We start from the raw sequence: 16,742 nt of genomic DNA on the forward strand, positions 1-16,742 counted from the left end.
GTTAACCCCAGTGTTGGCTCCAGACAGATAAAACAGTCAACAGGTTGAAGTGCAGAGGAAACCGACGCATGCAAGAGTCTTTGTTAACAATTTACATAACGATAATTCATGGAAGGTTTAAATTTTCATCCCAAACTGTCAAACAGCCTCCGGAGCTTGAAGTAATTAGATCCGGCACTTCCTAATTATTCCACAGTAAACTAATCCCATCAAACTCATAAATCATCATAAATTAATGGGTGAAAAAAAGTACAGTCACAGACGGCAGCTCATAAACAAACTGTCAGCTTCCATCTACTCAAACCGGGGCTGATTTAGCGAGGGACGATATTGGCAGTAAATTTTAAATGTTGCGACAACCAACATGAACAGCAGATGATGAGAAAACTCCGACTGACTTTCCTTTTTGGGATGTTGTGGGCTGGATTACTGAGCTCTCTGAGTGAGGGCTGACAGGTTGTATGGGTTCCCTCCTTTTTCATCCATTGTTCAACGACAGGCAGAGATATGGAGATGGGTCCCACTCGTTGGGCACTGTGCAATATTCGCCCACAAGTGAGGCAAGTGAGGCACTGGTTGAATGCAGAGGATAATGAAGTCGACAAAACAACCAACAAACCATTGTCTAAGGCATACCCAACCTGAGCCATAGTTAATGGAATTTCAGCACCCACAATCAGGCAATTGGCAAAGAAAGATAAAATAATGGAGGATCCACCCACATTGTATTAGTCCTTTCATATCTGCTCCCTCAGACACAGGCCCTTTGAATGTTATAGCTCTGGGTGAACTCCATGCGAGACACTGGTCCGGACCTAGAGCCCAGGGGACTTGGGTCTGTCTGAGTCCCACCGACAAAAACTGCTTCGGGGGGAAACAAGGAGGAAACCGGGGCACACTTCCGCCATAAACACCGTGTTATCTGCAACAACTATTGAAGCAATTATGCAGACTTAATCTGAACAGACCGCTGTGAGAAAGAGGGCTGCTGGGAGAGGCGTGAGTGGCAGAGTGGTTACCAAGTAGGTCACTGGTTCAGTTGTCAGACCCTTTTGTGAGGAACTTGGATGTTCTTCTGTATCTGTACAGTAGAGTAGGTTTTATTAAGATATCAGTTTCATTATCAATCTGTCAAATTGAAGATAAAAATATGATACAAATCTTCCAGGATATTCTTTCATGTCAACAATTTTCAGTTTTTGAAATTAAAATGACATTAGGGCGAAAACTGTCTAGACTTGTATCTGCATTTGGCCCAATATCCTCCACTTCCACACTCGTTCTCAGCAGTTGTGTCTGGACTATATCACTGAGACCAGACCCATGTGGGCAGTCTGACCTCTGACCCCTGGGATCTACATTATACACCATCATCTTTCAGGAACTCAGACACAACACCCATTACGTACTGTGCACGGTGGGATTATGAGCTGCTGATTGTAATTATACCAGAGCTAGTGTTTACGTATTCCTGTGTCAGACCAGTGTTAATCGAAAAAAGCCTGAAATGAAGTTCCGTTTCCGCTCCTTCGTGATTAATTATGGTCTGTTCCTGAATTGAATTATGAGCAGGCTACTTAACTTGATTAGAGTACTTTTCTCCAGGTTGCTTCCCTTCATGTTAGGATTATAGGCTATTGTCTTGTTCAATCTAAAAGCAGAAAATGATTGGGGAGTCACTTTGTTTAAGGTTGTCGAAAGGAAGTACAGAGAATGAGCAGATTGTAAAGCTGGATTCCCTTCTTGTCACAACCAGATCCATATAACGACTGGGTAAGGAGGAAATATGACCCAAAAACACACCAGTCATCGCTTGGGCTTTGTTACTCATCTAGTATATGCAACCAGACAATAATTGTATTTCTATTAGAGTTCACTCTCCATTCATTTCCCTTCTGCCTAACTTTCACTTGAAAGATGTTCTTCTTTACCCTTCATCTAAAGCCATTGAGGTCTTTAAATCTCAAAAGACTTCAAAGAAGCGAGACCATTTCTCCAGATCCAGTCATGGCTAAGTCCTGGTCAAGTCCAGGTCCAATCCCAGTTCTTAAATCCAAATTGGAAAGATGAAGATTGGCCCATATTTGTGATCTTCTTTGAAGACCCCAGCTTGATAAGTTCTCAGTGAAACTGCCCCCTGACTGCGGCTTTCATTTGTCTGATAACATGAAAACAGGAAGCAAGATTATGAACTTTGTGTCCTTTTTCCCAAAAAAGACATCGCATTTTTGTGGTTTTACTGTTTACGCAGCTTTGGACGTGGATTTAGCAACAAACTGTGATAGAATCTAGTTTGACAACACCATACGAACTTGTGTAATTTAATTGAAAAGGTTTTAAGCTTACCAAACATTTTCCCATATCCTTTCCCCCTACAGTAGAGTATCATATTATAAAACATTTTAATCAATTACAAACTGGTAAGTACAGAATGTGCTGAGTTGCTGAGATTTGCTGCCCCACAAACCAGTCTGTAAGACGTGAAACATGCCATAAATTTATGCATGTTATGAATTGGGTTGAGCAGAGGGGTTTGTGGCAGCCAGACGAGGAAACAACTAGTTTAAATTCAACTTTCTCTCTCTCTCTCAGGGGACATTGGGTACAGCATGTTTCAAACAATAAGTCCTCAAAAATATGGTAGGTAGATAGTAAAATTTGAGTTACATGGCAGGCTCGAGAGGGGGAAAAAGCTTTCTCTTGCAACACGAGAAACAACCCACAGAAATAACCACACTATGGAAAACACATCGAATTGCTTCTTTCAATGTGATTTTGAGATTGTGATACAGCAGATTGATACTTGTAATGGTCAAAATACAGAATGTATGGATTTCCATCAGCTGATATTGTCAATCTCTTGATGCACTCTTATACCTTAAAGGACACTAAAAAAGTGACTTACCGGTCTAGTGCACAGAGCAGTGACACTGATTGGTTGTAACAGACTCCGGATAATCTCATTCTTCATGTGTGTGGTGGGCTCTTTAGGTGAGGCGGGCAAGTGTTTCTCACAGCATTCCTTCCTCCGAAAAACCTCTAATCTGCGACATTCTGTTCAATCCACAAAGTTTGACGCGTAATCCACAAAAGAGGCGTCGCGACTTGTCGACTCGACCAATTGAGCTTATTATCCGCAGATTACGGCAGGCTACACACGCAACGGGCTGGTGAAAAACAAACATGCGACAGAGAAATGCAAAATGACGATAAATAACAACGCGCCGCACCATATCTGAAGACACACTAAGAAAGCAAGTCACATATTATTGTTGATTTGGCTCTTCATTCAACTGCGTGAGTGTGATTAAAACGGCAGAGAATGAGAAACTAAAATGCATGACTGATAAACGTGCCAAAGTAACGTTCAGCTCAACCAGGTAATTGTTTGATTCAAGATCGGATGACCTGAGTTTGCGTCCACAGACTGATCTTGTTTTACAAATAAAGTACATGATACTTTACCTGAATTTACACATGGGCTACAAAAGACTATATATGTTTTTCATTGAAGCGGCCAATGCTCTGTTGTGTTGAGCGTCGATAAACAGCATGCTACGCTACTACATTGGACCGAACCTACTTGATCTAATGCAGAGGGGCGTGTCCTCTTAATGCTGATGCTTTAAAAAAGAAGCACAATGTGAAAGTGGTGTTTTTTTCCTTTCTGAATTCAATACCTCAGTCATTGTTTGGTAGATAATCAAATTAAGGTTTGTTGAAGTCGTGAAAAACCCAATCCAGTTTGAAAAATGTCTACTACAGGAATAAAGCTTCTTCTGTCTAATTTCTTGGCCCAAGTTGAGCTCAGATTAGATCCACTGCCCCTGACAGCCGGGCTGCTCTCAATAACAGTGAAGGATGGCACCTTTACCTTTGACTGCCACTTTCAAACAGCGTAGATTTAATTCCTCCTAATTAGACCAAATGAGCAAAACTTTTCGCACCTGAAAGTGCTGGAACTGTCTCACTCCAACAGTAAATTAAAGCAGATGAAGACTGGAGGGAAATAAAGCAGAGACTTGGCTTCATTACAAACAGTGAAAAGAAGACACTTAACCACAGGAGTCCACGGAGTAACTTTATAAAGTGTGTGCACAAGATGAATGTAAGAGCTGCAATTAGACCCAACTATCTCCAAACTCAGGAGGAACATGCCCTGAAGAAACGCACCGCTAATCACGGACACTCTCAAGGAAAGTGAATTATAACTTGTAGGCGTATAGTCAATTAAATGAAGCATAAACCATGAAAGATATAGGGCTAAATGAGTATTTGACCAAGTATATAACATTATTGAGGCTAGCGATGCCGAAATCTCTCAAATAGTATTAAAAGAATATGAAAAAATATTAGGACTGGCATTGGTGGAAGCAATTGCATTAGTGAATAAAGGAGCAAGTACAATATGTGATTGAGAGATCTGTATATATTTGGGGGGATGGGATTTGATTTGAATAATAAGGGAAATGCAGAGAATGAACTGGTTAGATTTCAAAAACATGTTCAACATATTAAAGCTGCTCCATGATTGAGAGACTATTTTTAGCCACTTGGCCAATGATATTTTAAGTTTTCTAGCTCAACTACTGTATGTTAGTTTGCATGTTAATTGGCAACAGAGCAGTTAGTGCTCATGCTTCACATTTTTTCTGTGTGGAGCTTGCATGTTCTCCCCTTTCTCCTGCAATTGAAAACATGTACAATAGGTCAGGAAGAATAATGTGTGTGCGTGAATGAATGATGGCGGTCAGAGTCGCACTTCTGAGACTTGTGAAATATGCAATACAATGCTTTTAATACTTTAATACTTTTAAAATGTGGAGGATCCATGTCCTCAAAATACAAATGGGAGCACTTCAAAAGTAGATGAAGAAACAATAAAATTAAACAAGATAAACTTGTAAGAAAGCAAAGTCAGGGTGCTTGCTCTGATGAATATGTAAATGCAATGTTGCTCCACTTTGAAAGGACTTTCTTTCATTCTCTGCATTGATGTGCCAAGGGTCTGTGCCGTTTAACACAGTTTAAAACAAAACAAAAAATCAAACAAAGCAAGATTTTGTGCGTTTAATCATGTTTACTTAAAAGGCGTGAATGTTTTTGATGAAGGAACGACATACAATTTTTTACATATTATTTATTTTCACAGATGTAATAACGCTGAAGATACTTTATACTGTTTGTTAAGAGATGCCATCATTCATATTCCTGATCTCTTCCTCCCCCATTTCTCATTTTCAATCCACAAAGAACTCCCCGTCCAACAGTTGGAATAAAAGCTGGCGGATTTGACCCCTGACCTCTGAGCGACTGATTGTTTTAGCGACTGCTGTTGGATTTTGGTCAAAAGCCAAAACGGTAATGTATATGCAAATGATCATCTGTGCTCATTTCCATACAAACTGCCTGCTTTTAGATGTGTGGTAGATGGCTCTGATAGCAGCATAATTCAATTAGAGACACACTCGCGGGCACATCTGCAGGTGTGGAGCAGAGAGGGAAACAGTTTCTGTTTGAGAATAAAAAAAGAAAATAATTTAGGCATGCAGCCTCAAAGAATGGGACACACGAGGGAGAAAATAAAAGAGACTATCAGGCTAAAATTGTGTCTTTGTAATCCATGAATCTGGTACACAGTCTAAATTGTCATGATACAGCAGTGGTGACAAACTAATTTTGCTTTATGGGCTGAAGTTCTGCATTCAGGGTGTGCCTGTGGGCCAATGTCTTAAACATCTTCAACGTATAAGGAAATAGATGTGTTGTGCTGTTTTGCCATTTAACAAAACACACCATTTAACTGCTGATTTGATTAAAGTTTGATACAACATTGGCGTCTCAATAATATATTTGTATTTCAATTATTTATATGTCAGAGCAGACATAAATGTCCAGGAGAACTAATTGAAAACAATATAATACAATAACAATAGGCTCTTAATGCAGGAGAGTTCATTGCAAATACTTGCACATGAGCTTCAAAATTAGTTTTTTAAAATAAAGTAGAAATAAATATAATTTATGAACTGAGAATTTCCTTGAGGCCAGATTAAAACTCTGGGCCCAAAGATGTGGCCCACAGGCCGAATCTTTGCCATCCCTGTGTGAGAGGAAGTAACATTATATTGTTGTGTGCCAGACACTTCACCCGTCCTATGAGAATGTTATTTGAGCGGTGGTGGAAGCTGATGCCGAAGGGAGACATGTTTCCTTCTGTCAGCCCCAAGGCAACAGTGGCTACAAAGGTTGTTAGAGACTGAATAACAGCCAATAGTGCTGAGAGAAACTAAACTAAAATAGTAAAATACAGTATCACCAGTTTAAACGAAACCCTAGTAATGTACAAACCTGATGAGCTTAAGGCATTACATTTCCATTCTCAGTGGTGGTGAGCTATGAATAGCTACTGACTGGAGCAAGGCTGTCGATCTGTACCACCACCCCTGGGACCACTACCAGCCTCTCACTCAAGTGTCTTGCCCAAGGACACAATGACAGTACCAGCCTGAGCTGGGATTCCACCCGCTGACCTTTGGATCCTTAGATCTGTGAATACTCTAATTATAGGAGCCACTGAGACTCGTAACCGCAGTTGGTCCGAAGTGTGAACAGCTCAGACAACATCACCAGCCCTCTTCATTCATCTTTTACTTTTGGACACAGGGAGGCTCAAAATACAAGACCAATGTGCATGAACGACACAAAATACAAGCGTGCCGTTTAAAAAAAAAAAAAAAGCTCTCCACACTTTGGCCATAGTCAATAATTACCTGTCCTTTTCTATCCAGTGTATGAATCTCTAAAGTGCTGTTAAGCGTTATGCTGATATTAAACTCCAGTGTGAGTCCATTATTCATGAGTCTCTGAAGTGGCTGAATGTAGGACACTGCTTTCCAGGCTCTAGTCTCCACCACTCCACACCACTCCGCATGATGTGCCTTTTTCCATTTTAAATAAACCAGTCTACTATGTTTACAACTCACTGTCTCTCCTCCAGTCAAACTGTAGAAAATACATAAAACATACATAACTCAGGGTATTAGGCCTGGCATCTGGTGAATACTGATCGCACTGTAGCGGTGTGCTTTGCTTCAAGAATGGATTGTCAATGGCAGGTTCTTTACAGGAGCAGACCTGGACTGACTGTTAATAGTGCGGTTTAACCTTGACAACAAACGGAGGATAAGGAGGCTCAGATCTAAGAGAAAGACTTTGAAGGATCTCGATGGCATATTTCGGGATTTTTTCTTTAGGTGTTGCCGCAGGTGAAGTCACTTTTGTCGTACAAATGGCATCTCAAACTCATTGCCTTCAAGCCTTTGAATGACAAAGATATTTTTTTTGTTTTGCATTGCTTTTCTGGTCCCTGATTGAATTCCCAGATCAAGAGTTTGCATCTATTTTAATCCCCGTGTCTGGTGGGTTTCCTCCAAGTGCTCCGGTTTCTCCCATTAACCTAAAATATGCAAAATAGAACCTAGTCCTGACCAAACCAGCTCAAGATCTGGAGACTCTGGGCGCTGCACTGCGGTCACCCACTGCTGCTAGGTGGCTCCGAGCCATTGAAGAATTGTTCAAATGTAGAAACACATTTTATCTCCAAAGTCAACTTAGGATCCAGGATAAATTGTTTTGTAGGTTTTCTGGTGAAAGGATCCGTTGGCAGAGAAAACCTTCCAAACAATTGATCCTGGAGCGTCTAAGAGACCACTGTGATGGAAAGTAAAGGCGCCATGTTGACCACTCAGTCACTACAAGGTCAAATACACATACATACATTTATCAACTTTTTGTCCACATAAAAAGTTGCATAATTCACCTTTAACCATTCATTGTTTTGACCCGAATTTCTTTAAATAACACTGTTACAATACTGAAGAGTCAATAAAAGGAAATATGTTAATATTATACATTACATCATGAACAATTTGACATGTTTTGTCTTTGAACTATAGTGCGGTCACTGACTGGTGTTGTGCCAGACTTTGCACCTCTTCTTGAAAAGTGAACTTTATTGGTCTGAGTAATGGCTTGGCTTATATGGCTGGTTCTCTCAGGCTCCTGTTTACAGCAGTGTAACATTTTGCATCCCTTTCTAAAAAAGAAGAAGCCTGGGAGACCGTCAAAGACTTTCCAGCACCACCATTAGCATTCTTCTTGAAAGGGACTGACCTTGGTAAAGTGCAGTATTAGAAGCAGCAGCAGTAAAACTTCATCTTGTGTTAAATGTGCACTATAAAACCACTTCGATTTTTTTTAAATTAGACATTTTATCTAGACTTGTTTAGCCGTCCTTTTCCCACCCATTCCAAACTGGAAGTAATTGATGACTTAAACATCTCAGTAAAAGTTTCCCATAAAACAGTGGTAACCCTGACATCACTTATAACTTGGTCATTGGTCAAAATCAAAGTCCTCTACCTCCTAAAGAAAGACATATTACGGGATTTGGCCTTGATCCCTTCAAATTAAAAGCCTGTCAGTGGTGCGCAGTGGTTTGGTTTGGTGGAGCAGGTCTCTTTGATGAGGGACGCTTCAGAATAAAAGCACAATCTTTGATGAGGTTCCTTCAAAATAAAAGTGTGCGGTGGTGATTACAGAGCGTTACATAAGCCACAACAGAGGAAGGAAAATCAGTCTACTGTAGAAACCATGACCCAGAAACATGTGGAAAATAAACACATGAGGCTATTAACGCCAAGACGAGAGAAGATGGAGTGCACACCATTAAACCAGGACTACAGCAGGTTTGAGGGGATTCGCTTGGCAGGACTGAACTTGGAGGCAAGTAAGAAAAAAAACACTAAAGACTAAAAACTAATCACTTGAAGCCATATTGTGTAACAGTTAAAGCAGTACTAAGTAACTTGTTTACCTCAACAAATCCTTTTCGTAGTCCCTCTGGGGATAATACAAGTGTCAAAGGGATGATTGGGGGGTCTTTCATCTCCCCCTGGTGTCTCTGTCTAGAAAACCACAATTGTCACTTTGCAAAACACACTAATATAATCACGAAGAAGAAGCTAACAGGCTAACAGACAGGCTAACTGCGGGCTAGCGCCACTTAAACAGTATTTACTGCCAAGTTTGAGTGAAAAAAATTATCTCCATTGTGTAATTGGATGTACAATATCCCTCTCTCCTTTTGACTTTTCTGTAAGCGTATTATTTACTCTCACGGACAATTAAGGAGTAAAAAAACGTAACATGTTGCGACACCTGCAGTGGCGCTTATGGCCTCTAGGGGCATGAGTTACTTGGTACTGCTTTAAATAAAAAATAAAATTGCTTTGAGCAAGCTTGCTTACACTGCCAGGAAGTATATTAGGTTATACTGTACATAAGGTCCTCTTCCAAGTGCTTTATTTTGATAACCCACTGCAAATATAGCCTGTTCAGAGTCTAGCTGATCATTAGCCTCATAGGGATATGGGGGTCTGCAACCTTCAACATCAAACGAGCCACTTCAGCCCGTTTCAATTAGGTCTCAAAGAGCCGCAAATAAAAAAGCATACACCTTTATGTGACTGTATATAATGGCACATACTACTATACATTAGATAAAAGTACACATTTAGTGTAAAATATTTGAAGCTGCATTGATTATTAGAATGGTGGTTCTACCTCTGGTCTAGTAGCATGGTTACTATCACTGGAATGTTTATGTTTTGAGTTGAATATACCCTGCTGTGACTTTAATTCAGAAACAAAACCTTAACCAAACCTTAAATTGTTGACAATTTGGTCAGGTTTTATACATAACGTGACTTTGTTCATCATGACCCCCCAGTGGAAGGCATTTATAAACGTATGACCAGCTGTTTTGTATTTTTAGAAATGAATGTATTTTTCCATCGAGTCACAGTTTGCAGAAATGAGGTAATGCTAGTCAGCAGGACATCTGTGTCACAACCTCTACTCAGCACATTCTACGTCGGAAACTCATTCTATGCATTTTGTCTGGGCCATTTTTCAATATTTGGAAGCTTGCTGTACATGATGAAAATACATGGCCCTGGGCAGGAAGAAGGATACAACAGCAGTCACACACAGGGGTGATGGCTCCAGAGAGGACCCTATTGTACATGTTTTGGTGGTAGAGGAAATCTTCACCAGAGGAGTACAACCCTGAGTTACAACTTTATCGATGTACACTGACTTGACCCTAACAAACTTGCTTTAAACTGCATTTTATATAGTTCCTCAAACAAATCTCCACTGCATATCTCAAAATGTACGTCTTCATTGCGCAATTCGTCAAAATTTAATTTTGCTTTCACAAAACATTCCCACTTTAAGTAATGAACGGGCTTCACACAATTAGAAAACGCGGAATTGTTATTCCAAAAATCAGCACAAATAACACTATCCACAACATGGCTGCCCCCTGTACAGACAGCAGACCCCCACACATAACGGGGGCAGTAATGGCAGTGATAATAGCAGCTAATGGTGAGTGATTTCCTCTCATTAATGCCCCTGACTGATGTTATCTACACTTTGTGCCACACACACACTCTCACACCGGGACATTGTGGAGAAAAGTTGTTTACAGGCTGAAATAATGGCGGCGCAGCTGCCTCTATTAGAATGAATGCTCAACAATCTGGGTGGAAAATGGGGAAAGGGGATGTTGTTTTTTCTTGTAAGTGCAGTATAAGGAGCTGGTAGTGGAGGTGAGGGGGTTGAAGTGTGTTGCCCAAGGACACAACAACAGCAGCGTGCGATTGCAGTTGTTGGGAATGAACCGATATTGCAGAATTTACAGTAAAACAATGAGTAATTTGTAATTTAACTAAATATGGGGAAATCAATGTGTGCAGCAACACATGGTTAAAATTGCTTAATTATTTCTGCACATATACTGTATAGTTGCAGTTATTATTTATGTTTACACATTTTTATTCATAAACTAAAGAAAACTGAATACACTCTCAAAGCCTTCTAACAAAATGACCTTAATCATTAGTTTGGGGATTAATCATATGAAAACATATTACAAACTGGGGTTGTGATTATTTATTTAATGAAGGGGGGGGTCTAATTGCTTTTTAAATTTTTTTATTTAACCGTATTGTTCTTATTATGATTCATGTTCAAAAGTCAAGAGGCAGTGCACATTTTCAATCATTCCTAGTCCACCAGGATCTTTCAAATGAACATATTCCACGGGGCTTAAAAATAGACTTGAAACATTATTTTGTTGCCTGAGCATTGGTATTTTACCTTTTATACTTTGAAATGATGTATTTGTAAGTCATGTAATAGAGGCTAGAGCTGGTGAAGATCTCGACTGAGGCTAACCCTTATTAAAAAATGAACTTTCAGTTTTGATTTACAGTGTGGTTTACACCTTCAGTGCAGCCTCGTAAACTCACTTTGAGCGCAGAATGGCTCAGAACTGATATAACGTTGGATTATGGGCTTTAATAACGTTGACAGTTTGGGATTTTTTAGCAATGATGCAATTGTATCCATAAGTGCAGAACAAAGCACTGACATCGTAGAAGAAGAATCAGCTAATTTAAACAGGATTAACTCGAGGACTACTCAAAACTGTGTGATTGCAGTGAAACATACTACCCCAGGTCTCTCCATTGTGCATGTGATGTCGCTTTTAACTCTGAGGACGGAAATATTATAATACAACAGTCACATGCATCTCAGAGCATGGGACTCAAATTTAGCTTCATCGGACACATTGTGATTTCAGTTCAATTTAATCCTGCTTCCTTACTAACAATGTCTTAATGTTTCTTTTTTGTTTTTCACACAATGCATCAAACCATCATGTTTTAAATGAACTTTGGGATTAATCAGACGGATGAACAATATTCTCGACAGGTATAGTATTCCATGCTTTTATCAGCTCTGACACCAAATCTGCACAAATCTCTTTAAATCTGCCTAATAATGTAATTCAGTTAATTCTAGCTGTGGCTCTTGGCCCGCAGTCGGCTTCCAGAACCCGAGCCAATCTCCCGTCAGACTTAATCCATCATCAGTTAATCTCAATCTGGATTTCTGCCACATCATTACAGCTATATCTCATTATATCTGCCGTAGTCCGGGGGGTTCCTCCTGTCCCTTGAAGCTTGAAGACACCCCCTGGACAAAGACACATGTCCAACCGGCGCAGATTAATAGAGAAATAGTGGCGCGGATTTGGATAAGGCTTGGGTCCATCCATCAAAGTGACAGTCCGTATTCAGCCAATCACAGCCAGGAATTCGGTTAGATTTTCAATTATGATTCCGGCCCCGCTGTGTTTAGAGAGAAGAAGAGATGGTACTGATGAAAGTTAATGTGGGTTAAGATGTTAAAGAAAGAGGCGGTGATGAGAGGTGTGCTGCTTACTGATGCTGTTGTTTGCTACGCCAATACAGAATCATACGTCACATCTATCGCTGGGAACATCGTGGAGCCACACTTTTGCCAATATTTGCCAATGTTATTATTCATTCTTTTACTTCCTATAATAGCTTATTATAGTAGAGAAAAGCAGTATAATAAACCCCTTCAATCTCTTGGGGTAGAAGTTACCGACTGCTGATCATAGTTTGAGTCAAAGTTTCTTAATACGTTTAAAAAATATACACTGCTCTACTATTCTGTGTTATAATGGTGCAATCATTCAGTCTCGTTTCTATTCTTTGGCAAGAAAACTTCACAACATTGTTCACGCCGCCTTGTGGATTGTCCAGCAAAAATGAAAAGTTAAGCAATAGGAATATAAATCATCCAGGTATAATGATCACAGTGCAATCAATCAAACCCGCTGGATTCTCTTGACATTAATGCCAACCTTTCAAACACCTGTGCACGGTCACGGAGCTTGTGTGACGCAGCCTTTGAAGGAGCTTCATGTTTTGAATTGTTCTCATTTATGTCAATCCAGTGGATTTGATTGACTGGACTGTAAAGGAATAAGTGGGTAATAAATGCCAGCGCACAAAGTTGTATTACTGAATAATAACTATAAATAAATAAACATATTGTGTAAGTAGTGGAGACAGGAGAGAAGTCGGTATTGGCTGGCTGTGATTCCTATTGATTTCATAGAACAAGTTTGCATTATTTTAATGTTTAATAAAATACAGTGCTGTAAAATAAACTGTTTTACAGGGGTGACTTTGGGGAATGTGGAATATTTGGGCATTGCTTTGAGTGCAGAGATTTATACTGAATAATAACCAACTCTTAGCAATATTATTGCATGAACAGAGCAGAAAAGAGAAGTCGTAGAGCATGGTGTGAAGAGGTTGAATGTGTGAGTGAGAGGTGAGAAGAGGCTGTCAGCAGCAGCAGTGCAATATGACTGTTACAACACACTACAATATGCACAAGGCACCAGGCGAACAGCCTTTGGATGAGTAATGCTACCCTTTTAACAACTACAAATACTGGGAATTAACAGACAAATGAGAGGTGCATAAGACATGTGTTTAAACAGGAATTACAATCATTCAGGGCTTAATAAAACATGGTGGACTGGATAGTGTGGCTCACTCTGAACAACAAATTAAGTCTAAAGTAAAGCAATAACAACACAAAACCAGAATGGATCTTTAAAACAAGGACTAGAATTGCATCTTGAACCAGAACAAATGCAACACAATGGACTAAACCAGGTCAATACAAGGTTTAAACCAGTCCAGAACAGGAATAAACCAGCTCCAAAGAAGTAAACCACATCCAAGCCAGAACAAGATTGGAATATACCAAGCGTAACCACATGTCGACCCCCAGCCCTCCACGCCCAGCCCTGGGTGAGGTCTTACCTGAATATGTGAGCTGCAGTCTGGGCTGAGATGCTCTCCATGCCTGAGTGAAACCCCACACCTGGATCCAGCAAACCATCACAACCAGTCTACATCCAGTCCCCATTCTTCACTTTTTAAGTTTAAGTTCAAAATGTGCTAAAAAAATCGCCAAAATATTTCACCAAAACACGACCAAAAGTGTCAAGATCCAGTTTGAGGAGAAATGAATGGATTCAAAGTCTGGTATAGTCCACATTTGATACTGGAAAATACTAAAAAGAAATAATAATCCAAAAAGATAAAAACAACGGTGTTGCTTAGGTGTTTTTAAAATCAAGTGTTTTGTTGAATAAAAGTGTCGCAGGTCGTAACAGAATCTGCGCTCCAAGTGAAGTGGGAGGTTTTGGGCTGGCGCTGTGTATTTGAGTCTCTCTCTCTTTTGGCGAGGAGAGGAGAGAAGGAGACAGGAGAGGAGGGAGGAGGGATAGAGAAGCGTGCACTGGGCTTGTTGAGTGTTTAGGGGCGGACAAGGCAGAGATCGGTGGCAACAGTGCGTAAGGGAACATTGGAGCGGTGTGTGTGTGTAAAAATTAGCGAGCTCTTTGTGACTGAGGTGGGCAAACAGTGTCCCTTCATTTCAGAGCAAAGTAAATGTGAGAGCTTCATAACTTGAAACATAGCATTTAGGGCGATGTTACGGCAATGAGCAATATGTTCTGTCAAACCCGGGACAAGTTTCCTTTCCCTGTAATTTCCCTGTAAAAGGAGTGATTTAGCAGCGTCTCACAGAAATAAAGAAATCCAGATAGAGTGGACGACGACTTACTGGTGGTCAGTATCACATTCACAAGAAAAACATTGGTTTTCTTTAAAGTGAGGAGAGATAAGAGTGAAATTTGTAAGTAAACAGTGAAGTTCCTCCCGTCTTTAACCAAAGCTCGCCATAGTTTGCAAAATGAGGAAAGCAGGAACAGAATTTTCAAACGTAAACGATCAAGCTCCTCCCCCTCCCTTCCTGATTGGACCTGACAGGCTGTTTCACAGGAAAAGCTCGTCTCATTGGTCAACGCGGGAGGACGCTAGTCTCTGATTAGTTCCTGAGAGGCAACAAGCGAAGTAAACATTTAACAACAAAAGAACATGCAAAGACACGCCAATTATTTTTTCATTCCGGCTCCTTCAAATCTTGGTGTTATACAGTTTTCATCTTCATTTTATTTCGCATTTAGCTTCAAGACAGGAAGACCAACATGCTACGAACGCAAAAGTGGGGCAACAGTGGGTCAGACGATAATAATAATTCAACCTGGATAGACTCAAACAGACGAAAGCGGTGATTAGGAAGATTTATTGACATATTAGTTTTGGCGATCAGACCCCGGCGGTTAGACATCGATGTATGAAAGTCAGTATGGATAAACAGCTTGTAGTTAGGGATGCCTTCCCCCGGAGCCTGGACACTGGTGGTGGTATGGAAGACCCGTGAAGCCGCAGCAGGTAGAAGCCGTGGATGGAAGAGATGGAGATGGGGGGGAGGCGGGTCGCAGCGCAGCTGGGAAGCGAACGAACCATGATTGCTGGGGCTTAAAAGCGGGACCGAGGGCGATGATTGGCTGCTATGGAGGTGCGGCTCTTACGCTGATGGCAGAGGTGGAGGTGTGGCCCTCTCGGAAGCGAGCATTGGCTGGAGGTATGTGATGCTGAAAATAGTCTCCCAGGTTGAATTAACGTCTAGGCTTCATTAATAACAATAATAGATTACACTCACGTATTGCTCGGACTGTCACGATAATTACTATATCGACTTGTCGGCTTTCAATAAATAACGGATAAACAATTTATTTTTGGGCTCAATATTTATCGTCTGTATATTTATTAGCATTTCCCCCCTATTTTTTCTTGATGCACTTTCAGAACAAAGGTTTACTGTCATTTTTACGCCTGAGAGTTGAAAGTATCTTGTATCGTTAGAGTCAATAATATCGTTTATCGCGATACTTTCCTGCCTCAATATATCAAACTTCAAATTTATTATCGTGACGGGCCAACGTATTGCACTTTACAATCCTGTATTGGCAAGTTTCTCAAAGCACCAAACTGCAGTCCTTCATTCGTTCACTCCATACTCAGTGGTGGTAAGCTGCTATTATAGCCACGGCTGCCCTGTGATAGACAATCTCCTACCACCACTCACTCACACACACTTACACACAGTACGTTTATAAACTGTCATGTCCTCCAGTGGCGCATAAGTGAGTGTGAACAGGCGAGAGGCTCCTTGATGGAAAAGCCGATCCAGATGCTTCGACAGCGCTAAGGAATGGTCTGACGCAGAGAACAAATTTCCTGTAGGGACAATAAAGTTTCTACCGTAAGTTCTCTGTGATATTGTATGGGATGTCGATTCAACATGAAATTCAAATAGCACTATATTAAAGTGCCTTGTTCAAACTCCCGCAGCAACTCTCCTGTTTATAAATTCCCTTCTTGTTCCTCGGTTCAAATGCACAGGTTCAGAAACAACAGTATTCTTTGTTCTCTCTTTATTTCTCCCGAGACTTTTCCTTCACGTAACCACGATCTCCTCTCTTCTCCTATGTTGTTGAGCACATCTCTCATTATTATTTCTCCGGCTTCTGTCCTAACCCAAATACAATCATTAAACAGCCCCACATGTTCTGAATGCAGTGAATTTTTTACGGAGGATCTTCAGTTCAGTCCAAGGCCAGCAGCAGTGCCACATTATTCCTCCGCTCAGATTAATAATGGATTCAGGTTGGCTTTAAATGAAACTCGCTCCAAGGATTCCTCATAACATCATCCATTAATAACTGCAAGCTTTTGGATATTTAACACAGCTGCATATTTCAACATTGGAAGAGCATGAGTAGCTTCATTATTGATCATTTTGATTTTGCGCTCACCTACGTAAAGTTTTGATAGGCTTTGCTTGTATATGTGGAATATTGCGTTTAT

The 16,742-nt window shown here is 40.5% G+C and overlaps 1 protein-coding gene across 2 annotated transcripts in view; it reads right to left on the bottom strand.

Annotated features, from left to right (window-relative positions):
- sema3h (sema domain, immunoglobulin domain (Ig), short basic domain, secreted, (semaphorin) 3H) overlaps nt 1–14,140 on the bottom strand; it is a 71,715-nt gene extending 57,575 nt beyond the window's left edge. For both annotated transcript variants that reach the window (XM_079557834.1, XM_079557833.1), the window contains exon 1: nt 13,785–14,140. In XM_079557834.1, coding sequence (XP_079413960.1) covers nt 13,785–13,890 — 106 coding nt within the window. In that variant the 5' untranslated portion in view covers nt 13,891–14,140. The remainder of the gene's footprint in view (nt 1–13,784) is intronic.
- Between the last annotated feature and the right edge of the window lie 2,602 nt (nt 14,141–16,742).

This window comes from Gobius niger (assembly GCF_951799975.1).
Source record: "Gobius niger genome assembly, chromosome: 6".
NCBI classification, from domain to species: Eukaryota; Metazoa; Chordata; class Actinopteri; order Gobiiformes; family Gobiidae; genus Gobius; species Gobius niger.